The sequence below is a fragment of the Mustela nigripes genome, chromosome 17 (genome assembly GCF_022355385.1).
Source record: "Mustela nigripes isolate SB6536 chromosome 17, MUSNIG.SB6536, whole genome shotgun sequence".
Classification (NCBI taxonomy): domain Eukaryota; kingdom Metazoa; phylum Chordata; class Mammalia; order Carnivora; family Mustelidae; genus Mustela; species Mustela nigripes.
Window position 1 is genome coordinate 33622785 of NC_081573.1, and position 27013 is coordinate 33649797.

Here is a 27013-nt window from a genome sequence, read left to right on the forward strand (position 1 = left end):
TGGGGGGCAGGGGAGGAGTGGGGGAGGAGGCTACTCCTTTCATAGCTAAGGGAGACAGGTGAGGGACGGGCCCTGCCAGCCCATCCCCTCTGTCTCAGCCACACTCCCAGCTGTCCTGGGGGTGCCAGGACCCACAGCCCACCACCAGGAGGCCTTGAGGGACTGGGCTGGAAGGACTGTGGCCCTCTCCTCCAGCAAGGGCTCTGACCACCTTTCCCTCCCCCACAGGATTGCCCAGTGCTGATCCCTTCCGTTCCTGTGGCAGCAGCTGCTAGATTTGCCGCAGTTGGAGAGAGGGCCCCACTGAGCCCCTGTGCACATTCCCCGCCAAGGCCACGACCAGGTGCAAGCCAGCACAATCCTCATGGCGGTCCGGGCGGGGGTGGGGGCACTGAGGTTGCAGTTGGGGGTCTTGTAGCACCAGAGAGAGGGTGGTACTCACCTACAGCCAGTTCACCTAAAGGGCAAGGCCAGGGCCTAGAGCAGGTAGGGAAGCTGGGCTAGCCCAGCCCTGCTGGCTTTGGCTCTCAGGCCAGAGTTTCCCAGCTTCTAGGAGAGAGTGTTGCAGGGTGGGTGAGTCTGATAAGGGTGGCCAGGGATGTGGGGGATTAGCCAGCAGAGGGGGAGCCTAAGGCAAGGGCGTTTCCCTGGGGTCTGACCAGGGGCTCATGAGACCAACTCCGGCAGACTAAACTTGTGCAAAAAGGTTTTTATTTTAATAAGTAAAAATGGCTAAGCTTCCAAAAGTTCTTAAATAGAATTTCAGAGGGGGAAGAAAATGTCAAGAGGCCAGTGAGCAAGGAGAGAGCCTGATAACAGGCAGAGGAGGGGAGCAGCAGGATCCCTTGCCCCTGGCCTCCCGCCAGCCATAAATACAGCCCAGCCCTCAGCAGGGAGGGCCACGCTCCTATGTACACCTAGGAACACTATATACAATCCAGCACAGGGGCCCGCCTCGGAGGGGAGTGGGGCCAGGGCTGCCCCCGGGTGCCCACCAACTGCCCAGATCCCACGGGTCCTTTGCTTTCCAGGGGCTCCTCCACCCACCTCTTAGAGCAGGGCCTGGCAGGCGCAGGACAGCCCGACCAGGCCAGGCAAGAGGCCCACCCTCCCACCTACTCCTGCCCTCCTGACAAGAGCTCCCCAAGGGCCCGGGCCTGCCAGGCGGAGTGGGCCACCCCTGCCCTTCCAGCCCATGCCTTTTGCACCCACAGCCACGTGCTAAGAGACACCATTTCCTTCTGAACATGTTTTCTCCTCTCTGAGTGGATGCGAGACAGAAAGGCTACCTCCACTCCGGCCTCCACCCCGGGCTCCCGGTGCTACAGCAGGAGCAGGCCGGCCAGGCCGCAGGTCCCAGTCCCCGGGGCTGGCAGGGGGAACATGTCCATCACACAGGCACCGGCCTGGACTTCCCTGCAGAATGGGGGGAGAGGGTCATTAGCCTGGGCGTATGCGGACACAAGGGAGCCAGGCAGAAGCACACAGACAGCAGCCAGCAGCGGGACAGGCCCAGCCCTGAGCAGCCCTCTCCCCGGCACAGCCCTGCACCCCAAGGTGGCCAGGCAGGCGGGTGGGCAGGCCCGGGCCGCTGGCCCCACACTCACCTGGAGACTCTGCAGCCCCAGCCGTCAGGCTGAAATCAAAGCAACAGGTGTCTCACTGGTGGGCTTGCCTGGGGCCGGTACTCCCCAGGACCCTGAGGCTCCTGCCTCCTTAGACCCAGGCCTTGCCAGGTCCCTCTGTAAGAGGGGCCATGCAGGGGGCTGGGGCTCTGGATTCCAGGCCTGGGGTGGGCTCACTCCTTACCTGAGACCTGGGTGGGCCCTGCCACCACCACCACCACCTCCCCGCCCCCCCCCAGGAGCCAGGCCCAAGGCAGGGGTGCCCGGCCTGCCCTGAAAGAAGTAGGCTTGAGCACAGCCTCAGAACTCTGTTCTGGGCTTTGAGCCAGCAGCCCTGCTTGGAGCCCCAAGGGCTGGGTTTCTCCTTACATGCCCGCACCCAAGGGGCCTTTCATGTCCCATCTGTAAAATGGGCCTAATGCTTCCTGCCCTGACTCCTTCCCAGGGCCAGAAAAGGTTGTAAAACAGGTTCTGCAGGAGTTTTATAAACTTGCAAACAAAAAGTCCATTCAGGCAAGGGCAGTCCAGTGCTACCTGGAGGGAGGCTCACCTCTCCCCACCCCACCACACACACTTGCCCACTCCCCAGAGGCTCACCCAAGGGCTGCAGCTTCCTCCGGATCGAGCCCGGGCGGCTGGTAGTCCCAGAACCTGGGGCGGAGTGCGCTCGTGCTGAGGGCTGTGGGGTCTGGCAAGCCGGTTCCCACTGTGGGTGGCAGGGGTGAGCAGGTGGGTGGGGGCCATGCTGCCCTGGCTCCACACCTCCACCGGGTGCCCCCCCACCCTCAGTTCCCCCCAGCCTCCTGAAACTATGCTCCTCTGCAAAAATGGGCATGATAAGGAGAGCCCCAGAATGACCTGAGCCCATGTTTGTACGGAAGAGGGTGAGTTACTCCCACCCACCCCGCAGCCAGTGGAGGGCGTCCACAGCTCGTTCTGTGGCCCAGAAGAGTTAGACTGAAGAGCCTCCTGGCACGTGGGTGGCTCAGTTGGTTAAGTGTCTGCCTTCAGGTCAGGTCACAGTCTCAGGGTCCTGGGATCGAGCCCAGAGACAGGCTCCCTGCTCAGCAAGGAGTTGCTTCTCCCTCTCCTTTTCCTCCCTTTTCTAAGCTTGCTCTTGCTTTTGCTTTCTCAAATAAAATCTTTAAAATAAATAGAGGCTCCTGGGTTCAGGTGCTGGCTCCACATCCCCCCACTTCTGGCATCTTCCTCTCGGCCGTCCCCGATCCCAGACCCTCCTTCCTGCCCCTGACCTGGACTTGACAGCCCAAGAAGCGTCTGTGGCAGTCACCATACCTCCAGATGCTCCTGGCTGGACCAGGACCCAAGCTCTGCCCTGCGGGACCCAGGGCCCAACTCCACAGAGCGCACCCTCTCAGCAAACTTGAGGGAGTACAGTGTCTCGCTGGTGTTCTTCTCCACGGGGGACACCTAGGGGACACCAGAGCTCGTTCCCCACCCAGGCCAGTGGGCCTCCCCCTCAGAAATGGAAGGGGCAATGTGTGCACGGACTTCAGAGCTACTGAGGACAAAGGTCCCTGCCCTGCCCTGCCTGGGGCACCTGGGCCCCAGGGGAACGGAGTCCCCAGTTGTGCTGGCCAAGGCCCACACCCTGATGGCCCGCCCTCCCAGCCCACCTGAGAACCTTACCTGCACCACCATGAGCGTCTTGCTGTCCCCACTGAGCGAGTCCTGCAGCAGGTAGGTAAGCTTGGAGTTGCGGAAGGGCACGTGGCCCTGGCGAGAGCGCAGGGCGGCAATGACATCCCCCAGGGCTGACAGCGACTTGTTGATGTGCTGCGCCTCCCGCAGCCGGCTGCCCTCGGCCCCGGACTTGCCCACGCGCTCCGAGCCGGCCAGGTCCACCAGGTTCAGCTTCCCTGCAGACAGGGCCCCGGGCAGGTCAAGGCCGCCCCGCGCGGAGCAGGTGTCAGGGGTCCTGTGACGCGGCCCCCCCGCGGCCCTCACTCACCCGTGGTGCGGAGGCCAGTGCTGCAGTCCACCCCGCGCACCGTCACGATGAGCAGAGCGTGCGAGCGGGAGCTGTGCTCGTTCAGGTTGGTGAACTCCGTCGTGCGGTTTGTGTGGCCAAACTCAAACACCTGGCAGGGAGCAGGGCGGGCTCTGGAATCACCTCCTCCCCGAGGACCCCTGGGAGGGGTGTCCCCAGCCCTGGGGACCGGCAGAGACTTCATCGAAACCCACATGTCCTGCTCCAGCTCGGCTCGGCCTGTGGGCAGGGGGCTCCCCGGCACTTCCCCGCCTCGCAGGCCTCCCCAAACATGCACCTTGTTGATGTCGTCCACGCTCTGCACCTGGAACTCCGTCAGCCCCGGCACGTACAGCTGCCCACTGCCGTCTGGGCACAGCCGGATCTCCAGTTTCTCCTGAGGCTCCTGCCCCAGCAGGTCCCTGCAGGGACAGTCTAGACGGTCACTCCCTCCTCCACATCTGCCTCAGCTTGAACCGCACCCTGCTACCCACCCCCCACACCTGGAATGTTCTCCCACCGCATCGCACCATCAGGAAGCCTTCCTTAACTATTGGGCCAAGCCCCGCTCTCCTCTAGCTCCTTCCCTGCACGCAGTCCGCTGAGGGGCAGAGATTGAATGTTCCCCAAAAGTCTTGTGGTGCTACTCCCGCCCTGACAGTGAGCTGAGCTCTTGTGGGTAGGGCCCCCCAAATCCCTACTCCCATTTCTCCCCACCTGGTGTAGCCTCCAGAGAGAACAGGTGGACTTGGGAGGGAAAGGAGCATCCAGGTCTGGTCTGGGTGGCCCAGGGAGACTCGGAGTGAGCGCTCCTCCCTGCCGCCTGCCTTGCTGGGACCACTGCACCCCTGGGCTGAAGTAGGACACGGAGCCCCGACTCCAGTCTTCATCCTGCATGACCCCACATGGCCCCGAGGACCAGGGAGCCACCCTGAAGGCCCACGCCCCGCGCAGGGCCTCCCACCTGAGGACCTCGTTGTAGATCTCGGCCGCGCTGACCGTAATGGTGTACTCCCAGTCGGAAGCCTTCTCCTGCACCTCTGAGAAGAGCAGCTGCAGGGCCCGCTGGTTGATGCCTGGGTTGTCAGGGGTCCCCTGGAGGCAGAAGCAAGGCCCCCGTGAGCCAGGCCTCTCCTGGCCACAAGGGGTGGGCCATGCAGATGCTTGTGTGGGTCTGTGGCCCCCTCCCCCTTGGGCGACCACTCACAGGCCAGCCGCCCAGCCCAAAGCTTCCACCTACCCATTGGTCTGCCCCCCCAAACACCCTCCCCTAGCTGTAAGCAACGTCACCCTCTTGGGCCTCAGTTTCCCCCCACCTTCCCATGGTACTGCCCTGCCAGGACTAGCCTGAGACTTAGAGCAGAGGACTGGGTGAAGCACTTCTGGTACACGAGGGCTGCTGAGTGCCAGTGCTCCTGGGTGGGTTGGGGGGGCCCTGGGAGGGGACACTGGGAACCTGTGATGTCCCTGCCACCGCCCAGAAGGGGGCTCATGTCAGGGAGGCCATGGGCTCTGTGGGTGGTGGAAGAGAGGCACAGGCAGAGCCACAAGTGCCTTGGGACCGGATGGGCTGGCCAGCCCTTCTAGAAGGAAATCTGGAGTCCTCACCTGAGCTCTTGCCACCCCTTATGTCGCACCTGCCACCCCCTTCCACTTCTGTGGCTTGGCCTCCTTGTCAGGCCTCAGTCCCCCCAGCATGTTCCGGCCTTGTGGCCTCAGCCCTGCTGATCCCCGTGCCTGGAATGCTCTTCCCCACAGACCCCCGTGGGGGGCTCCAATGTCACCTCTGCAGGCAGATGGCTTCATCTTCCCTCCAAAGGCCTGAGCCCTCCCTCACTTGCTGATTCCTCATCCTGGGCTTTAGGTTTCCTCTCCAGGCCCTGACAGGACACAGCCTGATTTGCTGTGGGCACTGCTGTCTCCCCAACTGGCGGGCTGGCTCCGGGGAGCAGATACTCTGTGGTCACAGCTATGCCCAGCCCCCAGAGCGTGCCCAATGTACATGGGCCTTGGGATGTGTTGCTGGAGGACAGATGCTCCTGGGGGGTCACCCCAACTCTGAGCACCCAAAACAGAGTTAGGAGTCCATGCAGACCCCCTTCCCCCACCCACCACCTTGCTTGGCCTGCACCCCACTACCCAGTCTCATCAGTCCCAGAACTAGGGCAAAAGCAGGGACCAGATTGGGAAGAAAGCCCACATGGCAGCCTCCCTGAAAGGAGCCTGTCCAGACACTGGGACACCTGTCCTCACTCCTTCCCAGAGAACCCCACAGTGCCCCCTCGAGAGCCGGGGAAATGCTAACAAACCAAAGACATCCCCAGGAACCACCTTCCACTTTTACCTAAAGTTGAGATCTTTCCTCCTCTCAATGCTTCCCTCTCCTGCCACTCAGCCTGGGGGGGTTGGCCGTGGGGAGCTGAGGTCCCGCCCCGGCCGAGCGAGCAGAGACTGCCCTCATTCATCCTAACAGTCCCAGGCCCAGCGCTGCATGGCTGCCCTCTCAGTGCATGGCGCCGAAATGAAAGCCCAACTCCAGAGACACACAGGTGGTCTGGCCTCGAGTCTAACGTCAGATGGAGAGCTCCCTGATGCCAGATTGCTGACAGAGCGCCAGTCCCGCCCCATACCCACCAGGACCGTCTCGGGTCCTCCTGGGCAAGATGCCCTCTCTCCAGGCCTTGGGGCCTAACACAGACAACTAGCAGCTCTGCTCTTGGGCCACCGGAAACCTGAAGGCACAAGGGCAGCAAGGGTTGGTCCTCACTGGCCAAACCCCTGCCCCCTGCAGCGGGTACCCACCTCCATCGTGTATGTCTTGCCGGCACCCGTCTGGCCATAGGCGAAGATGCAGACATTGAAGCCATCGATGCAGGAGGTGATCAGGGCTTGCACCTCCTGGAACACCTGGGGAGGGGATGTGGGATGAGATGGCGAGCCCCACCCTCCAAGAGCCCCCCAGCAGCTCCCCAGATGGCCCTCTCCCTCAGCAGTAATACAGCACATCTTGTGACCTGCAAGCGGCTCACTGTGGAAGAATTTATGACTAAACAGGCCCCTTACAACAGACCTCAGTGGGAAATCGGGTTGTCAAGACTGAAGGGAAGACAGGGCAGTGCCTCCTGCCAGCCTGCGCCTGAGGAAGGGCTGCCGGGCCTCCAGCTTCTCCCACACTAAAGGAGAGCTCAGCAAAATGAAGGCGGAGGCCGGCATGTGCCTGGAGCCTGATGCAGCCTGTCTGTCTGCCCGCAGAGGACGGGGCAAAGGTGATGCCAAGCACAGGGACAGGAGGGTACAAGCAGGACAGGTCTGGCCGGTCAGCCCTGGCAGAGAGGAGAGAAGAACGCTGCTGAGACCACGTGGCTCTTAGGGGCTGAGGGCTCCACGGGGCAGCTGCGGAGTCCTAGAAATACCTATGGGACGGATCCCGGTGCTCCGGGCTGTAAAAGCAACAACTGCCAGGGTCAGGTGGGTGGCCGGGGCTGTGAGTGTAGGAGGGGCTAAGTAGGTGGGCATGAGCACGTGGATGGCAGGGGATCCGGGGTGGGCGGGGCCCTATGGGTGGGCATGGGCACTGGGTGGGAGGGGCCTCTGAATGGGCGGGGCTGTAAGGGTGGGATGAACCCCGGAGGTGCCATAGGCTGTCCTTGAATCTCCTTTCAGCAGAGGCTTCTCAGCCTTATCTTCCCACTGTCTTCTCACCTCCAGTGGAAGAAGCGAGGCATCCCAGCACCCCAGGCTTCTCCATCCTGTCTCTCCCACTCTTAGATTTCTTTCTGTCCATGCCCCCTTCATCTCTCTCTGTGTGCTCCCCCCACCCTGCAACCCCGCACTGCTCTCTGTCCGCTTCCCCACAGGGCCACACTCACGTCCTGCTGTGATGCCCGCGGGGAGAAGACCTTGTCCAGCTCGAAGGATACAGGCTTTCCTTTGTGCAGCAGGTGGATGATGGAGTCGTCGTCAGCATCGAAGGTCACAGCATTGGTCGCATCAGGTCCTTCCCCATCCTCTTTGGTGACTGGCCGGACACGAGCAATCACCCGGATGTTCCCTGAATTGTGTGGGGGAGGAGAGAAAGGTACATAGAGTCAAGACCAGACTGCCTCCTCACTGGGACCCTTTGGTGTCCTAGCCTTCTGAGCAAGGCCACCCGCAATGCTCTACTGTCAGTCACTCACACCACCATGAATTCATGCATCAGTACACTTTCTTCCTGGACAAACAGGCTGAGAGTGGGAGCCTCACGCTGGGGACAGGGAGGAAAGGTCAGTTGTGGGGCTCAGGCACTGTACCCAGTCCAGGTGGGATACCAAATGGACACTATCTCTGGACTTCAGTTTTCTCTATTCCATGACGGGTATGGGTGCCAGTAAGCCAAGGGACTTGTTCTGTCATTCTAAAAGGACTTTGTGGATGCCCGAACAGGGCTTGGGAACCAGATGGGCAAAAAGAACCAGACAGCAGGTGGACAAGCAGCACACAGAATGAGGACAGGCAACAAGGCAGCTCTGGGGGGTCCTGGGGGCACAGACTGTGCCATCCTCTTGCTCAAGCCCTTCTGCCAGATCTCAGTGCTCCCGGAAAGAACAACAAACTCCCCATGACAGCCCCGGAAAGAACAACAAACTCCCCACCTTCCCCTTCACCTGTACACTCCAACCCATTATCCAGGCCTCAGCCACGGCTTTGCCTCCTCCAGGAAGCCCAGCAATACCCCCGACTGTCAGACACAGAGGGGCTCTTAGAGCCCCTCCCCCGCCCCAGTAACAGAGGGCAGTGTTGGGGTCCTCTGGGTGCTTACAGATCACCGTCTGCTCCCCCAGCCGCCGTGAGCCCTGTGAGGGCAGCAACAGCATCTGTGGGCCCACAGCCACGTCTCAGTGTCTGGAACAGCACCCCCCCACCCCTGGCCCTTTGTGCTGTGAACAAGCATTCTCAGGCTCCTCCGGGCCCAGGGTCAGAACAAGCGGCCTTCCAGACACCCACCACCCAGGGCTTCTGCACCCCTCCCCCCCGCTGTTCTCTCCTCCCTGCCTCCGGGCCTGGGGGCACCTGCCACAGGCACTGGGGGGAGGGCTTCAGAGCTGGACGCTGGATGGATCCAAGTCTAGATCCAGGGTGGGCCACTCAGTAGCCATGCGGGTCTGAGCCAGTTCCCTGACCTCTCTGGGCCCGGGTTCCCGGGAGGTACAGGAGCTCCCAGTGACCGGGAACAGGCTCCAGGGAGTGGGGCTGGGCGGGGGAGCGGGGGCAGGCCAGCATCAGCTCCAAGCCAGGCAGGACCCCTGTGCAGGGCGCCCCCAGCCTTCTCCCCTGCCCCCCGCCCCACTCCCACCCCAGCAGTTACCTTTCAGCCGCACCAGCTCGTTGTGGCATTTCTTCCGCAGCTGCAGCTCCCGCCGGTACTTGCGCAGGAGCTCCTGGTTGTTGCTGTTGACCTCCTCGATGGCCTGGCCGATCTGGAGAGGGGGCATACACAGCGCTCTAGGGGGCTGGATCCACCAACCGGGCCTGTCCCCTGGCCTGTCCCCCCTCCTGCCCCAAGCTGAGTGCTTGAGGTGCGCTGTCACCTGTCAACTCCTTCCAACAGCCTCTGCTCAGAGGTGTAGCTGCCCCCACTGTTTTAGAGAGGAACAAAGTGAGCCTCAAAGAGACTAAGCCGAGGGCTCAAGGTCGCCCTGCTAACAAAGCAAACAGCCAGGACTCCGCCCTCACTCCCCACCACCAGCACCTGGCTGTAATAATACGACCCAACTGGAGCCAGATTCCAGCTCTACCCCTGAGCAGCTGGGGGACCCAAGACAACCAGCTGGGTCATCACGTCTCATTTTTCTCATCTGTAAAATGGAAATAACACCATCTAATCTGTGGATCTGTAGCACCTGGGCAGTAACAATCTCCAAGTCACACTTCATAGGGGAAAGAAGCAAAATGCAGACCACGCATGCAATGTTCCCCTCTGTTGGGTAGAAGGGGAGTGTGTCCTCAGGGTTTCGGGGCTCAGATCCTGACAGGCATCTGCCTCGGGGGAGTGCAGGCCAGGGCAGCAGAGAGGGGCCCTTCCTCTTCAGCTGATGACCTTCTGCACAGTTTGAACTTTCTACCATGTCCATATGTTATTGACATAATTTTCCTACAGAAAAAGAACTATTTTCTATTCCCAAAATACATCAGTCTCTCTACCCTGCGGGGCCATGGTACAGATTCGAGGAGCTGACAGCTATGAAAGGCTTGGCACGTAGGAGGCACTCAAAGACGTTGGCTAGTCTCATGCTGTATGAGAACAGCTTAAGAAAATTAAAACAAACCGACATAAGAATATACGTAGCATGTTTGAGATACAAGGATATATGCTACATGCTTGGTCTAAAGAGTCCTAAGAAGCACGGGCACCTGGGTGGCTCAGTTGGCTAAGAGTCTGACTCTTGATTTCGGCTCAGGTCATGATCTCAGGGTTGTGAGATCGAGCCCCATGTTGGGCTTTGCTCTGGGCATGGAGCCTGCTTAAGATTCTCCCTCTCCCCCTCCTCTCCCCCACTCTAAAATATAAAAAATAAATAAAGAATCATAAGACAAATACCAAAATGTGTGCTCCTGACCAGTCTGTTTGTCAGTCCCCGTGAGTGGGGGAGGGGAGCTGTTGCCTGGGGGCGCTTTGCTGCATTTTGGAATGGAGGACTGGGCTTGGGGCCTCTCTGAGCCTCCTCCCCACCCCTCAGGCACACACTGCACTCACCTCAGCCTTGACGCTCTTGAGGGCCTCCTGCAGGAGCAGGGGGAAGCCCCGCACCTGCCGCTTGAGCCCATTGTAGTCGCTAGTGAGGGTCCTCAGTGCTGGCTGCAGCGTCAGCAGGTTGGTCCGGACACCTTGGGGGACATGAGAGGTGCAAGGTGGACAGGCTGAGGGGCTGCGGGAAGGGGGGCGGGGCAGGGCCCGGCCGGCCGGCTCACCTGCCAGGTTCTCATGCACAGCCTTCATCTCCACCTGGGCTCTGGCGAAGGCCTCCTCGATGGCCCGGTTCTTGTCTTCCTCCAAGGACTGCATCTCCTCCAGCATCTGCCCGTGTGCCCGCTCCAGCTCTGACTCATACATGGCGATCTGACAGCCCAGGCCAGAAGCTCAGTGTGGGGCTCGGGAGGGAGAGGGATGGGTGCCCAAAAGAAGCCCCACGCCTTACCCCACATGCACGTGGACGTACAGTGCCCCCCACACGTCCGCACAAACACACACACAGGAGAGGGGCAGATGGCCATCTCGCTCTCCAAAAGATTCCATGCAGCTCTTTCCTTCATTAGCCCTAACACCTGCCTGGGTCCTGGCACCTAACAGGTGCACAAGCCACAGGCCCCAGGAGATCGGGGGGAGCATATGTTATAATGGTGACCAGGCCTCCCTTTCCCAGAATGTGTGTGTGGTGAGGTGGGGTGGGGGGCAGCTTTGTGAGGACACTCTTGGGATTATGTCCCTGAGCGACCCCTCGAGGTGGGTTCCATGAGGGCATCATTCTACATCAGGAAACTGAGACACAGACAAAACTTGGCCTTGGTCACACAGGCAGCCAGCAGAGGAGGAACCAGAACCCAGGTCTGTGGGCCTCCCGAGGGCTGACCCACTGCACTATACTGATGGCCCACCCCTGGCTTTCCAGCTGGGTGGGCCCCCGCTCTCCTCCAGCCCCAAGCACCCTCCAGCAGCCTGTGCACCTGCGCCCGGAGCTGTGCGGTCAGCTGGTGTGAGCTCTGCAGCTGCTGCTCCATCTCCTTCAGCACCTGCCTCTGCATGGCCACCTGCTCCTGAAGGTGCTGGTTCCGGGCCTGGGACTCACTGAGGGCCTGCTTGGTCTTGGATGACTCCACCTCTACGGTCCTGATGACGTACTGAGAGGGAAGGAAGGGACAGGCAGGTGGAAGTGTGAGGGTCCCTTGGCCTCCCTTGGGGGGGGGGGGGGGGGGCTGAGATGCAGCTGACTTTGAGAGGGGACCCTCAGGGACATCCTACCCAGAGCACCCAGGAAAAAAACTAGAGGAGCTTCAAGGTCCTGGCTTTCCAGGATGCTGCAGGGCCTCCGGGAATCCTCTCACTTCGGGAAGCCCACCAAGAGCCTTGCTGTGGCCCCAGACTGGGTACGGAGCAGACAAAGGCAGAATCTTACGATGCCCATACCCATGCCTAGCAGGTGCGGGCACGTCAAGCCTCAGGGGCCAGATGCCTACTACATGCCCCGGACAGCAAGAAGGGGGAGGAGAGGGAGCAAGACAGAGCACAGATCTGGACTGATTCCTCCAATCACTCACCCCTACTCATTCACCAAGACAAGGTGCAGCCCTGCCCTGGGCACCAGGGGCCAAGAGAGCAAGGGCCCCACATGTGGCCCCAGCCAGAGACTCACCTTGATGGGCGGCGACTGGGCCCGCAGGCTGGCGATGGTTTCGTGGCTGTCTCGCAGGCGCCGGCTCAGCCGCTCCTCCTCCTGCGCCTTCTCGGCCAGGCAGTCCTTGAGCCGCAGCTCCACCTCGGCCAGCCGGTCGGTCTTCTGCTGCACCTCCAGGTTCAGCTCGGACAGCATGCCCTTGTTCTCAGCCACCTCCAGCTGGAGTTGCGACAGCTTGTCCCGGAGCTGGGCACTCTCCTGCAGGCAGGCGGTCGGGAGCGGAGGCCGGGACAAGTGTGCAGCAGACAGAGGGAAGGGCAGACAAGCAGGCAGGGGTCATGGTGAGGAACCAGGTTCGCCGCTGGGGACCCAGCCCTGCAGGAGCAGCTGGGGCCAGGCCAGCCTGCTCACCTGGCTGTGCTCGCAGCCCGTGCAGGGGGCCGCCGGCTTGGCCCGCAGCTCCTGCAGCTCGGCCTCGAAGCGCCGCATCTCCTGCCTCAGCCGCTCATTCTCTGCCACCAGCAGGTCGCGGTGCTTCTCCAAGTCTGTGCCCCCCTGCAGAGAGCCAGAGCACAGGGGCCGCATGGGGCCTGGGAGGACCCGGGCAGCAGAGAGCGGGGAGATGGGGCGGGGGGCAAGGGCAGGGGAGAGAACAGGAGAGGAAGAAAAAGAAAGGCGGGCAAGGGAGGGAAGAGAGCAGGAGCTCAGGAGGGACATAAGGCGAAGACAGAGGAGAGAAGGGGAGCCCGAGGGACGGCCTTCACCCGCCCCTCTCATTCTATTTTCCTGAGTGTGAAAGTAACAAGAGAGTCGTATTTATACACAGACTTCACACTCCTCTTTTACATCAGCAGACGAGAAGTAACCTCCCTCCCTTTGGCAGTCACACGGCCTCGAGGGCCTAGTGAGTGGTGACAAGTATTCGGGGCTGACTGGCAGTCTGCTGGCCCCCACCCGGCCTGGACAGGAGGGCTCTGCAGAGATGGGGTCCCGCACCCCATCCGGAAGGGTCAGACTGCACAAAGCCGGGTCAGCCCCCCACAGCCCCCACCTCGGGATGGTGGTGTCGAGCCTCACCAGCTCTGATCGGAGGCGGCTCACTTCCTGGGCCTGGCTGATGAGCTTCTCCTTCAGGTTTTCCACCTACGGGCACAAAGCCACGGTCATGGTGAGCCTCGTTCCTCACCTCCAGCCACACCCAGGCCTGATCTCACAGCCCCCACCCCCCATCAGCCCTCCCTGTGTTCAAGCATCAGGGTATGCCTGGGACTCCAGGTGAGAGACACCTGCCCTGTCCCAACAGCCTTCAGTACCCTCACCCGACGCAAGACCCAGGGAGCCCAGGCTCTCAGGAAAGTCTGGGGAGCAAGCAGAGCAGAGGTGACCCCTGCGCCACTCGGAGCCCACGCCAGACTCAGGCTGACCCTCAGGACCCCTGCCTCGCACTGGCCCTTGCTGTGGCCTCTGTCTGTGGTCTCTGTATTTGTAACTTTATATTCTTTTTTTCTTAAAAGGGCTCCCAAATTGTATAAACTCCAGACACTATAAAACCTAGATTGGTCTTTGCCCAGAGCCTAGATTCTTCCATTCAGGGGGTTCCTAGCAAGTCAGCCTGTGGAGACAGGTCTACCAGGGACCAGGGCACATCTCAGACCTCTGTCCCCGCCAGCTCCCAGTCTGCCTTGCTGGAGAGCTGGGGCCAGCAGAGAAGGGGGTGCACCCCCTGTCACCCTCTGCTGACTGCCCTCCCCGCAGGCCCCAGACCCTGACTCCGCATCAGCCCCCCTCCAGGAACCTCTCAGTAAGTAACCCAAAAACACAGCTGAAGACTTTGGCACCAGTGTTCCTCAGGGCATGTCTGGACATCTTCTTCCAGAACATTCTGTGATGACTGTATCTGACCGCACCTCACCTTGAAAAGGCCCAGGGAGTCAGACTCATTCTGTGGGGGGCTAGGAGGTGGGTTTTACCCCAGCGGGCCACGAAGCTCTGGGTTCTTATTACTAAGCAACAGCTGAGGAGGTCCACTGCCTGCAGGTGCCGGGCCAGCCAGGTACGGCAGGTAAGGGTTTATCACAGCTCCCCATTTTACACGGCTGAGATGTCATCCATCCGTGGTCTGTGGCAGCACAGGGGGCACACAGGTAGCTGCTCAGTCTCCCGGAGTGGGAGAGGATGGCCTCTGCTCCCCCAAGCAAAGCTGGTGAAGGAGGAAATATAGACGACAGCCCAAGCCTGCGCTGTTTCTCTGCCCCCTTCCTCTGAGAGCTTGCACGAGACACCACTGGCAGAGCTTGCATGAGCGAGGGACCACTGGCAGAAGCCCCCTGTTACTCCTTAGCCACGAAGCCGGGGTAACCTCAATACCCAGCGTCAGGGGGATGGTCAGGTAGGTCACGGCGGGTGCTCACACGGGCCGTTGTGGTTACGGTTGTTTGTCGGAAGTTTTGACCTGGAGGAAGACCCCTCAACAGACTAGGTCAAAAGTCCAGAAACAAAACTGTGAATGCAACAGCTAAAAGTGACAGTCTCTGGACTGTAGAATTACACCCAATAAATTCTTTGTGCTTTTAGGCAATTTTTAAGTCTCAAGTAAGAGGAATTCCTCTCACACTCCCCCATCCTGAAATAGATGGATCTATTTCCCTTTGAAAGATTGGGGTGCACCTGTCCCCCATCCTTCCCTGGGAAATCGCCGCAGGAAGACCCACTTGCACTGAGCAGGTGCCCCAGACAGGCCGCTTCCTCAGCACCGAGCAGGCATGCTCTGACCTCGCTCGTCCCTAATGCTACTGGCACTCAGACGCGGATGAGGCAAAAGTGGGGTTCTCCAGGGTTTGCTTGGGGGGCCAGGAGGCCCGCCTGCTGCGCCTGCCTGCAGCCCAGGCTCCTGCTCTCTTCTTGCATCATAATCAGAACTCTGGGTGCTCCAGGGCTCTGCCTAGAATCCCTAAGGTGTGCCCCAAAAGGAACTGTCTACAGAAGGCTGGGGTTGTGAGTGGGGGGTTGAGGAAGAGGCTGTCAAACACTCTTTTCGTCAGAGGTGTCAGTCATCTCCTGGATCCTGGCTCATCTCCAACAACGGGGTGCGGTGGGGTGGGGTTGGGGGCACAGGCCACCAACACTGTGGGTGGTCCGTCAGGCCCAAGCCACTCTGGTGTGTGGCTCATGAGCGGGACGGCTGCCCTCCACCCAGAAGGCTCTGCTTCAGGAGTGGTGAGGGCAGAGTAGGGTGCTGAGGGTGAACCAGACCAGCGAGCAAGGCCTTCCAGGGAAGAGAGCGCCTGTGGGCATCCCTTCACACACCTGCCCCAGCTGAGTCCGACGTGGTGCCTGCATCTGGAGGAAAAGAGGGGAGGGACCCTCTCTGTTGGCCCTCAGAGGTCCCGCCCCCAGCAGGTGACTGGCACACACTAGATACTCAGTAAACCCCTGAATAACAACAGAAGCGCAGCACGCACACTCCTCTGAGTGCAGAGAGCCAGGCCAAAGGAGAAGCAGGCTCCTGGCAGGCTGCCCACGACAACCCCAGGGCGGAGGAAGGGACCAGGACCAGGTCTGTGAAATACCCCTGCCCAGGCTCAGGCTCCCCGGCAGCCAGAGAAACTGGATCACGGGCCTGGTGCGGAGGGCCTCAGTGGGAGCAGGGTGCTGGGGCCTGTCTGCCACAAACCCACATTTCTGCGTCTCAGCAGAAGCAGGCTCGGAGGAGGGTGGGGCTGCCCTCGCCAAGGGCTGTGTTCGAGACTGTCTGCTCCCACCGGCAGAGACAACCTGCTGATTACCTCCCCACCTCCCACCAAGGCCGCCTCACAGTCACCACAGCTGTCTTCTAAGGAAAAGAGGGCTCTCTCAGCGGCAAGATCAAGGCATTGCTGAGCTGAAAGGGCAAGAGGTCCTGGGATCCAGAACACCTCAGTGAAACAGAGGCCAGAGGGGCATCCCCGGGAAGCACCGCATCCTGTCCCCACATACATCCCCTCGCAGGACACCGGACTCCCGGCCACATGCTTGCTCACTGTGCTTGTCTGGCCCCATCCAGCCTGCCCTGCCCACCGCCAAGTGTTCACATCCAAGTACTTCTGCCAGTGAGGGGCAGCTGAGCTCCTGGGTTCTCAGGGCAGACGGCCCAGCTTTCTAAAATAGACATCACCCTACCCCCTGAGTAACCTTGGAAAAGTCTCAACTCTGCCTCATGGGGCTAATGAGGCCACCCCTGGGAGGATGTCTGGAGGATTAAGTGACATTAAATGAGATAATACATGTAAAGCACTTAATGAGTTCTATTGTTCTATTGTTAGAATGAAGGCCCCTGAAGGCAGAGATATTGGTGTCCTGTGTGGGTGCCACACTGCCTGTGCCTAGGACAGCCCCTGGTACACAGCAGGAGAAAGAATGCTGAGTGCACGAGAGGCAGAGCAGAGTCTCCGAGTGAGGCTGTCAGGCAGGGCGTGGGGCAGGAGGGGTGCTGGAGATGAGGGCAGCCAGCGCTGGGCACTTTGGCTTCTGCCAAAGGCAGGATCTGCTACAAGGCCCCAGGCAGTGGGTGCCACACGGGAATGGCAACCCAGAGAAGCCACGTCTTCCAGTATTTTCTGACAAAATAGGAAGTCCAGATTTTTGTGGGAATTTAGCCAAGGCTTAAAGATTGACAACTAATCTGATTACAAAAAAGCAGGCCAATTAGAACTAATAAGCGAACTCAGCAGAGTCACGGGATACAAAATCAACACGTAAAAATCAGTGGTTCCTCAGGGTGCCTGGGTGGCTCAGTCAGTTAAGGGGCCAACTCTTGGTTTCAGTTCAGTCCTGATCTCAGGGTGGGGAGATCGAGCCCTGCTTGTCCCTCTCTGTCCTCTGCTTCTCTCCCCATGCTCTCCCCCTCTCTCAAATAAATAAAATCTTTAAAAAAAAATCAGTTGTGCTGCTACACACAAACAATGAATAATCTAAAAAGGAAATTAAGGAAACAATTCCATTTACAATAGCATCAAGGAGAATAAAATAGGAATAAACTTAATCAAGGAGGCAAGAGATCTGTACATTTAAAACTGTAAAACGTTGTTGGAATCGATTAAAGACGACACTGATAAATGGAAAGACAGCTTGAGATGCCTGGGTGGCTCAGTCAAGTGTCTGCCTTGGGCTCAGGTCAGGATCTCAGGCTGCTGGGATCCAGCCCCATGTTGGGCTCTGCTCAGCGGGGAGTCTGCTTCTTCTTCTCCCTCTGTCCCTCCCCGTGCTTGTACTCATTTGCTCTCTCAAACAAATAAAAACCTTAAAAAAAAAATCCATGTTCACAGACGGTCATATTGTTAGAATGTCAGTATTACCCAAAGTGACACAACACAGTCCCCATCAAAATTTCAATGACATTTTTTGCAGAAATAGAAAAATACATCCTAAAATTCACATGAAATCTCAAAGGACCCCCCCCGCCAGAGCCAAAACATACTTTGCAAAAGAAGAGAAAGTTGGAGGTCTCACACTTCCTGATTTCAGAAGTTACTCACGAAGCTACAGCAATGAAAATAATGATGTATTGGCACAAAGACAGACATAGAGACCAATGGAATAGAACAGACAACCCAGAAATAAGCCTTCACGTATGCGGTCAACTGCTTTTTGACAAGGGCATCGGGGCCATTCAATGGGGAAAAGACAGTCTTTTCAACAAATGGTGCCGGGAAACTGGACATTCATGGGCAAAAGAATAAAGCTGGACCCTTGCTTTACACTACAGACAAAATTAATTCGAAACAGATCAAAGACCTCAATGTAAAAGCTAAAATTATACAACCCTTAGAAGAAAACATAGAGGAAGACCTTCACAGTGCTGGGTGTGGCAGTGCTCTCTTGGATGGGACACCAACAGCAAGGCAACCCACAAGAAAACAGATAAGCAGGACTTCATCGAAATGAAAACCTTTTGTGCCCTCGAAAGACACCATCAACAGAGCAGAAAGGCGACCCATGGAATGGAAGAAACTGTCTGCAAATCATATACTGATGAAGGGTTAATATTCAGAATACGACAGAACTACGACACAACCGCAAAAACAAAGAAACAAAACAAAACAAAAAATCCCACCAAAACAATTCAGGATGGGCAAAGGACTCGAATGGCCACGTCTCTAAGGAAGACAGATACATGCTCAACGAGCACGCGACAAGAAGCTCACACACGAGTCATGAGGGGGATGCTAATCAAAGCCAGGATAAGATTCTACTTCACACCCATTATGATGGCTAGTATTTAAAAAAACAAACAAACAAGCTCTCAGAAAGTAACAAATATTGCTGGGAATATGGAGAAACCAGGACCTTTTGTGTGTTGCTGGCGGTAATGTGAAATGGTGACCCCGCTGTGGAAAGCAGGACGGTAGATTACTCAGTTTTAACTAGAACGACCATGTGAGCCAGCAATTCCACTTCGGGGCATTTACCCAAAAGGAATTAAAATATCTCGGACACCCTTATGGTTGTAGCAGCCCTATTCAAAATAATGAAAATGGGCAAGCAACCCTAGCGTCCAATGATGAATGAATGGATAAGCAAAGCATGGTGCATCCATACAAGGGAATATTATTCTGCCTCGAAAAAGAAGGAAATCCTGGGGCGCCCGGGTGGCTCAGTCAGTAAAGCCTCTGCCTTTGGCTCAGGCCATGATCCCAGGGTCCTGGGATGGAGCCCTGTGTTGGGCTCTCTGCTCAGCGGGGAGTCTGCTTCCTCCTCTCCCTCTGCACCTCCCCTCCGCCTTGCACTCACACATACCCTCTCTCAAACAAATAAATAAAATCTTTAAAAAAAAAAAAAAAAGGAAATCCTGCCGCTTGCAGCAGCATGGATGAACTTGGAAAGCATCATGGTAAGTGAAATAAGCCAGTTGCAAGAGACAAATACTGTGATTCCACTTACATGAAGCACCAGGAATAGGTACATTCATCGAGGCAGAGAGTAGAATGCTGAGGAACAGGGGCTGGGGGAGAGGGGTGTGGGAGTAGGTAGTATTTAAAGGGAACAGTTTCAGGTCTGCAAGGGGATAAGAGTTCTGGGCATGGATGGTGGTGTGGGCTGCAGAGCAGTGTGAATGTATTCATACCCTGAATTATACACCTCAAAACGGCTGACATGGTAAATGTTATGTTAGGTGTATTTATCACAATGTTTTTAATGGTTAAAAAAAAAAAAACAGGGAAACAAGACGTACTTGGTGGCTGATCTAGGCCGCCAGTCTGCAGCCTCTAAGCACAGTTTTTTAAGATTCTACCTTGAGGTTCAGGGGCAAAGAGAAGGGAGTGCAGTGTGGGCACGTGGACCGCTGGCAGCAGCCTTGGGAGCGCAGAGGCCACTGCTCCAGGGACATCCACAAAGGAGAGGGAGCTTGAGGTTGCCAGGATGTGGCCTGGGGCTGTTGTTGCCAATGCTGGGGACAGTCATCCAGACCTGGGGACAGTTATCCAGACCGGCCGCAGCCACAGGTTGGTTGCCAAGCCAAGACCGGTGGCCTCTGTGGCCTAGGTCAGCCAGAGGCCCGAAGACCAAGGACCTTTGGTCCGACTGCTCCCCACAAGGAGACAGTGGGCTCCCGGGAAATTCAAATGTCACCATGACATTGATCATAGTGATGCCACCAAAGACTCCCGCAGCCACACAAGCCCAGGTCCCAGCAGGATAATGGCAGCCTCCTTTACTAAGTCATTTTGGTCTGTAGGGCACAGGGGCTTCCTAAGATCATCCCTTTGAACCCCCAATTCTGTGAGGGAGATACCATTGTTATCCCCACTGTCCAGGAAGAAAACGGAGGTTCCAAGAAATGAAGCTAAGCCTTAGTTAAGCAACTCGTTCAAGGTCACCTGACCACTAAGCAGTGGACGTCAGATTGAAACTCGGGTCTGTGGGGACCCCCAGGGGGCCCTCAAACTCAACTGCCAGGGCTACACTGCCTTTCAGGAAGAGCATTGTGGGAAGGCAGCCACATTCAGAAGGCAAGTAAGGTAAGGCTGGGAACAAGGCACCGTGAGCGTGAGGCAGAGCGTCCCCCATTTCTTTTCTTGGATGAGCAATACTGAGAAGGGCAGGAAGGTCGATCTGCGTGAAACCCCAGTGAGGCCGACAGGACAGCAGAGCAGCAGAAGTGATACCTCACAAGGCACAGCGCTTTTCCGTCCGCTTTTCCGTTCGTCTCATGACTGATCTGTCCGGGAACCATGGGGCGACATGGATGAGCCCCGGTTCAGAGCGCCCAGCTAGCGCTCAGCCCTGCCAGGACTAGAACTTTGTTTGTGTGATTTCAAATCCAAGCTCTTCCCAGTAAAGACGGTAGTGGTCACAGCAGCATCAGCTCTATTGGCTCATCTCATCAGATGCTGTGAGTCCATTTTACAGATGGAGGAACTGAGGTGCAGAGTGGTAATTAACTAGCCCAAGCTCACACAGCTAATTGAATATCAGTGCCCAGAGCCAGGATTCGAACCCAGCTCCTGGCCCAAGTGGTAGGACGGAGTGCCACAGAGTTGGACCCTCTGAAGAGGAGCCCAGAGACCTAGAGCTTCAGGGACATCCCCTGAAGTTTTCAGTGAGGAACTCTCAGTGAGGAAGTTTAAGGATCAGACTCGAGAAAAGAGGAGGAACCATTTGGAATTCTCCCAATCATCCAGGGAAGCCAGGGGTGGGAGAGGACAGGGGCTGGGAAGGTCTGGAAAGCGAGGGCACGAAGACACCGGGAAGGCTGAGATGCTTCACCTTCAACTTCCCCTGTAAAAAGGAGATTTTGCTAAATGGGGTGCCTGGGTGGCTCAGTCTGTTAAGCGTCTGCCTACAGCTCAGGTCATGATCTCAGGGTCTGGAGATCAAGCCCTGTCCTCCATTGGGCTCCCCTCCCAGAGGGGAGTCATCATCTTCCTCCCAAGACCTGACTTGTGCTTGCTCTCCCTCTCAAATAAATAAATTAAAATCTTTACAAAAAATAAAGAAGTAAAAGAAGAAAAAAAAATTTAATTTGTTGAAAGTTATGAAAGGGGGCGCCTGGGTTGCTCAGTGGGTTAAGCCTCTGCCCTCGACTCAGGTTATGATCTTAGGATCCTGGGATCGAGTCCCGCATCAGGCTCTCTGCTCAGCAGGGAGTCTGCTTTTCCCCCTTCTCTCTCTCTCTCTGCCTGCTTGTGATCTCTGTCAAATAAATAAATAAAATCTTTAAAACAAAATAAAATAAAATAAAGTTTCGAAAGGCCATGTACTGTTATGATTTCATTTCTATGAAGTGTTCAGGAAAGGCAAATCCATACAAACAGAAATCAGGTCCCTGGTTGCCAGGGGTTGTGTGGCAGGGAAAAGGAGAGTGATGAAATAGGTCTTTTTAGGGAGATGAAGATGTTCTGAAATTACATGGTGGTGATGGTCAAATCACTGTCTTAATATACTTAAGATCTTTAAATTGTACACTATAGAGGGGTGAACTTTATGGTATGTGAATTATATTTCAGTAAAGCCCTTTAAAGAAAAACTTTTTTAAAAATAAAGTGCCAGGACAGGGAAAGAAGAGCTGCTGCTAAGTTCCTGCCACAGGCCAGGCATATCCTGCAGGGTGTGAGCCCTAGACCAGCTCCCAGGCCCACAGGGCTAACCAAACCGTGGTTCTGCCCCTGTACTCATCTTGCTCCTCCTGCCACAGTCCCTTCGCACAGAACCCTCTCAGCTCAGAACCCACTTCCTCTGCTTTGTGCCAGACCTTAGTTCCAGCCCTACTTTCTCAAGGAAGCTGTACCTGACCTCCCTGACAGGTCCTGATGTCCCAGACAAAGGCCTCTGGTACAAGCCCTTATGCCCTGTGTAGGCCCACCTGCAGAGCCCTTATTACTCTTCTAACTTAACATGCGAGCATGTAACAAATATCTGTCTTCCCCAAGATGCTAGACCGCAGCCTCTGTAGGCCAGGGAGCACCTGCCCATCTGGATGTCCCCAGTGGTTAGCCTGGTGCCCAGCACATACCAGGCACTCCACAAACATCTGAGGGCAGGAGGCAGAAGGGGGATACGGGAGGCAAAGAGACACAAAGCTAGTGTGTGACCCTGCCTAGAGGAGCCCCCGAAAGGGAGCCGGAGAGAGACAGATAGACGGACAGACAGGCCCAGAGGCAGCAAACAATGGTGTCAGTGTTGCAGAGGGAGACGCGAGCACTAGGGACGCCCCAAGGAGGCCCGCCTAACTCCCCAAGGGGCAGGTGGTCAGAACAGACAGCTTTTGAGAAGAGGAGACACTGGTGCCCTGGGGGAAAATGCTGCATTGATAAAGTGCCTAAAGGTAATCTGCTACTCCCTAGAATCAAGAACAAGTCATAGTACTCAGTGATGTGCCCCCAAGCAGAACATCCACAGGCTGGGTCACCAGAGAGGAAGAACTTGGCTCTACCTGAGGTCAGGCCTCTCAACAGAGAGCCCTGGGCCCTGAGCTCAGGGCACAGATCCGAGGCAGAGATGACATAGAGACAGGGTGGGGGACTTTGGGGAAGTGCGGAAGGTCAGACAGATACAAAAGACAGATGCTGACCAGGGCAGTGGGGAGCTGAGCCCCTGGAGAGGGGCCTCAGGGCCCATGTGCAGGTGGGGGAGGAGAGCCCAGGATGAGCCCCAGAGGGCACGTGGCTCAGAGTCTACACGCATTTCTCTGGCCAGCCAAGGAAGGAGATGGTGTTTGCCAGCACACACCCGAGGTTCTCCCTGGCCTCTGTAGACCCGAGAGCTCTTCCTCCCATGTGCACTCACACCAGCCTCTCCTTTCCTCCCAGTCTTCCCTGGGGTGACCTCTGCAGTGAGTTCTGTCCACCTGGGACTGCCCAGTAGCCAGACAGGGTGGACTCTGCCCCGGCTGCAGAGTGGAAGCATCCCTGTCTATCCCAGCTCCCTGCACACCTGCACTCATGGCCTGCATTTCTGGGAAGCAGGAGGAATGGGGTACAAGGAGGAACAGGAGGGAGACCCAGGCCTCTGTTTCTTGCCACCTTGCCCTCTCTCACGTTCCTGAGCCAAGGGAGGGGACCCTATCTGTCCGTCATGCCAGCGGCCCAGTGGCTTGGTTCCAGGGGCCCCGAGCAGTGTCCTCTGAGCTGCTCCATAGTGGGCAGTGGCGTCTGCCCACCCCGTCCTCCCCAGGTACCTGGTTCTGCGGCTGGGTGGAGGTGGCTTGCTGGTCACTGTCTTGGAGGGCCAGCCTCTCCTGCATGGCTGCCAGCTCCTCCTGCAGTCGGGCTTTCTCCTCCTGCAGCTGGGACATGGCCTCCACCATCCTATGCACCATGGGGGCCGCACCCGGTGGCCCCCCCAGGCTCAAGCACCTCCCGCTGCCAAAGAGCCGCCCACCTATGAGCAAAGTAGTGGCCAATCAGCAGGACGGAGAGGACCCACCCTGGCTGAAGTGCTGGGCCCGTCGGGGCGGGGCCGACCATCGGGGATGGGGCAGGGATGCAAGTCAATGGGACAGGGGACAGGGACAGCAGCAGCAAGGTGGGGGCGAGCCAGGGGCTCCGGGGCCTGCCCGAGAGGAAGCCACGTCCGTGAGCATCTTCTGTGAGACAGAATTACCTGGATCAGGACTTAGGAAAGCAACTTTCACCTTACACCCCTCAGAGCATGTGCCCTAGGTCTGACGGGCCATCCCCTCTCTGTGGCCAGGCCGCAAGGAATCGCAGCTGACAGAGACACCGTTCTGGCCACAGTTGATGAAGAGTCTGGGGTTCTCTTCCCAGAAAACCCTGTTCTTGGGAGAATATGATTTCTTTAAACTCAAAGCCCCTACCTAGAGTACAGGAGAGAGGCAGAGGCTCCCCCAGCTTGTCACCTGACCTCCGCAGGGAGTGGTCACTTCACACAGAGAAGGCGAGGGGAGGGTGTGCAGGTGCAAGGGACAGCCAGACCAGGACACACGGACACAGACACAGCACGTGAGCAGGAACACTGCTGGGCCCGCTGCCGGGCCGATGCCTGCGCTGAGGACAGGGACCACACAGGCAGGAGGAAGTGATAAATACCGGGGGGGGGGGGGGGGGGCCTCGGCCTGAGTCCTCCTCCTCCCACGGCCTTCCACTGTCCTGTCAACAGGAGCCGGAGAGAGACAGATAGACGGACAGAAGGACAAAGACAAAGAATCAAGGGCCATGACCTGCCAATATGTCCTGGGATGCATGTCATAGCTTGCTTGGAGGACACCAAGAAAGGCCACCGTCTCTGCGAGGAGCTGGGGGTGTGCGGGGTGGGGCAGAGGAGAGGCTGTGAGGGCCGGAGATTTGCCTCTCCCCTTTAGTAGCTCAGTCGAGGACCCGGCCAAAGCCCCAGGAGGCAGAAAGAAGTGACCCAGAGTTTAGTGTGACAAGTGGCATCTGCTGATTCCAGGTCTCCACTCCCTACGATACACCCCCAGAGCCACAACTGAGAGGCAGGACGCCCAGGGGCTCTGTGCACACCCCTGCTGGCAGCTTCCACCCGCCCGGAGGCAGCAAGCGCACTCACGCTCACCGAGACTTCAGAGAAGCCACAACAAAGCTTCCGGGCTGGGCAGGATGTCTCAGACCTGTCCCCAGGAGGCTGGACCCTGAGGACGCTCAGGTCCCACTCTCAAGAGAGCAGGCGAAGCACACACAGGCTGGCTGTTCCCTTTCTCCCAGTCCCTTGGAATAGCTACAACTCCAGACTCCCGGAGAGCTGGAGCAGGCTCGTCCCGGCTGGCTCATGGCCCTGGCCGTGGGGCCTGCATGTGACGCAGCAGGGGTATCACACACACTTGGCCAAGCTTCTGCTCTCTGTTCTGGAGAGAGTGAGGTCAGATGGATGCTTCCAGGCCTGCACACGGGGATGCCATGAGCAGCATGTGACCAGCATGGCCCTTGGCCCTGTGCAGACTGCTGTGGTGAGGTAGGGAACACTCTGGACTCCAGATCCTGGGAGCTAGTTCTGCCACCTATGAGGCCCTGGGGTCCTCCTCTGCAAAATGGGGACACCGATCCTTGCCCAAAGAGGCAACCTTGGAAAAGGAGCCCGGATTCCATGAGGGATGGATAGAAGTGAGTGTCACCCAACAGGCCACAGGGCTGGGATGAGACATGGAATCATTTTTCTCGTCCAGGGCACTTGAGAAGGTTCTGAGACACCCACAGCGTGGGTTCATCCTGACCTCAGCACAGGGGCACAGCCAGGGGAGCTGAAACGGGGCCTGGAGAGCACTTGCTAGGGAAGAAAAGACCTTGAAGAAGCTAAGGGAGATCAGAAGTGGAGGGAGAGGGGAGGTCAAAGGGGCCCTTGGGGACAAGGAACGGAGGGGCCTTCCCGCTGAGAAGGCTGCCTGCCTCTCTTAGTGAGTCAGTTGTCAGTGCAAGTTGTCACAAGGGAGCGTGTGTTGGAGACCCTGCCTGCGCACTGTCTCTCACGGCCACCCAGGCACAGGGACACAGAGGGCCGGCCCTGGCCCCACTGACAAGACTTAGTCCCCATTCTTCCCAGGACCTGGTCTCTCTCTTCTCCACAAATTAGGAGAGCCGACCTGACTGGCTGGACAGTGCACCCCTTCCCAAGGCCGGTCTGCCTACACAGCGGAGAGACCCCGGCACCAGCCCCTGAATGCCAGACAGGCGACCACAGCTCTGGAACAACCCCAGACAAGGGAGTGGCAGAAAACAGAACTGACAGAAACACCAATCAGCCCCTGGTGACTGGGGAAAGAAAGAAAGAGAAAGCTTTTTTCTCCACACATTCTTGGCCGTCCCCTTTGGCTCTTTGAGGATGCTTTTTTCCCAATTACTGCTAGGCTCAGGTTTCCTGCTAGGGAACCCCACGAAGGGGGCCCATAGAATCTTCCAGAACCAGTCATCCTGGACAGAGAAGAAGGTAGCCACCAGCTCCTCTACCCCGGCCTCGTGGCAGTAGGTAAAGCCCTGTCCTAGAGCCCATGGGTCCCCGATGGCTCCACAGAGAAAGGAGATGGGTTCCAGCCTCTGTCTACAGGCTGCGGCATCTTTGAGGCTGCCACCGTTGGTCTGCTTTTGACGGGCACTGGGGGAAAGACAAAATGTAGGGAAATTCAACCCCAGCCCACACAGGCCTCTCATCCCTGGATGGGGTCCTGGTGGCACCGGGAGGGGGGCATCCCTGGAATAGGGGTGGGCAGGCTGGGGTCTCTGAGCTCCATGTCCAGGTGGCCAGGACTTGGCCAGGTCTCCTCCAAGTGACGAGGACAGCGATGTGGGGACCGCTCAAATGCCACAGCAGCCTCCCCTCCAGGGCCAGCTTCAGCGGGGACTGTTCCAGGTTGGCGGGCAGGCCTGCTTTACCTGTTTTCTCTACATTCATGGTGCCACCAGCTTCCTGGACCTCCCGGTCCCGCCTGGGGGCCGGCGCCTGCCTCTTCGGGAGCTTCTCTTCTTTCGTCCCCTGACTCTTGTTCTCGCACCCCTTGTCCAGCAGGGCTTGCTGCCAAGACACAACCAGAATCCTCACGTGAAGGGGCCTGCAGTGCGGAGGGGGCCCCCTGAGCCCGAAGACAGTGTGCTCCTGGAGCTGGTGAGCACCCCGGGCCCAGGGATCCATCCCTTGCTGTGTGAGTGGGTGAGGACAACCAGGCCTGGGGTCCAGAAGAAATGTGTCCTGATGCCACGACGAGACAGTGGCAGCACATTTTTCTTGGCTCCTATGGGCAGCCGGCCATCTGCATCAGCAAACAAGTTCTTGGGCACTTGGATGTTCTCACGGGAAGCTCGCTGGGCTGTCCCTGCAGGCTCTGTGGGGTGTGAGACACCGGGGCAGCGGCCTGCTTGCTTCAGGCCCATGGCCCCACTATTTACAGGGCTGTCCGGCCCCACCAGGCACCCCACAATCTCAGGGAAACTCCCCCCCAATGATGTCAGCTGCCCCCACCTATAGACAGCACCAGTTTGGGATTGCCAAGAGGGAAGCACACAGATCCACTTGAACAGGGGAAGGCCATGCTCCCTCCCATCTCCTGGTCAAGGAGAAACCAAGGCAAAGAAGGCTGAGGTAGA

The 27013-nt window shown here is 57.8% G+C and overlaps 1 protein-coding gene across 8 annotated transcripts in view; it reads right to left on the minus strand.

Moving 5' to 3' along the window:
- Positions 1-694: 694 nt before the first annotated feature.
- KIFC3 (kinesin family member C3) overlaps positions 695-27013 on the minus strand; it is a 66500-nt gene continuing 40181 nt past the window's right edge. For 3 of the 8 annotated variants that reach the window (XM_059382260.1, XM_059382261.1, XM_059382265.1), the window contains 18 exons: positions 26306-26444; positions 23143-23345; positions 13065-13130; positions 12399-12542; positions 12006-12245; positions 11320-11493; positions 10567-10714; positions 10352-10482; positions 8963-9074; positions 7485-7666; positions 6418-6522; positions 4580-4710; positions 3914-4037; positions 3598-3727; positions 3276-3505; positions 2922-3056; positions 2223-2331; positions 695-1416 (listed from right to left, as the gene is read on the minus strand). In XM_059382260.1, coding sequence (XP_059238243.1) covers positions 1391-1416; positions 2223-2331; positions 2922-3056; positions 3276-3505; positions 3598-3727; positions 3914-4037; positions 4580-4710; positions 6418-6522; positions 7485-7666; positions 8963-9074; positions 10352-10482; positions 10567-10714; positions 11320-11493; positions 12006-12245; positions 12399-12542; positions 13065-13130; positions 23143-23345; positions 26306-26444 — 2529 coding nt within the window. In that variant the 3' untranslated portion in view covers positions 695-1390. Of the gene's footprint in view, positions 1417-1607; positions 1637-2222; positions 2332-2921; positions 3057-3275; positions 3506-3597; positions 3728-3913; positions 4038-4579; positions 4711-6417; positions 6523-7484; positions 7667-8962; positions 9075-10351; positions 10483-10566; positions 10715-11319; positions 11494-12005; positions 12246-12398; positions 12543-13038; positions 13131-23142; positions 23346-26305; positions 26445-27013 lie in introns of all 8 variants that reach the window. The other 5 variants (XM_059382264.1, XM_059382266.1, XM_059382262.1 and 2 more) reach the window with 4 other exon arrangements.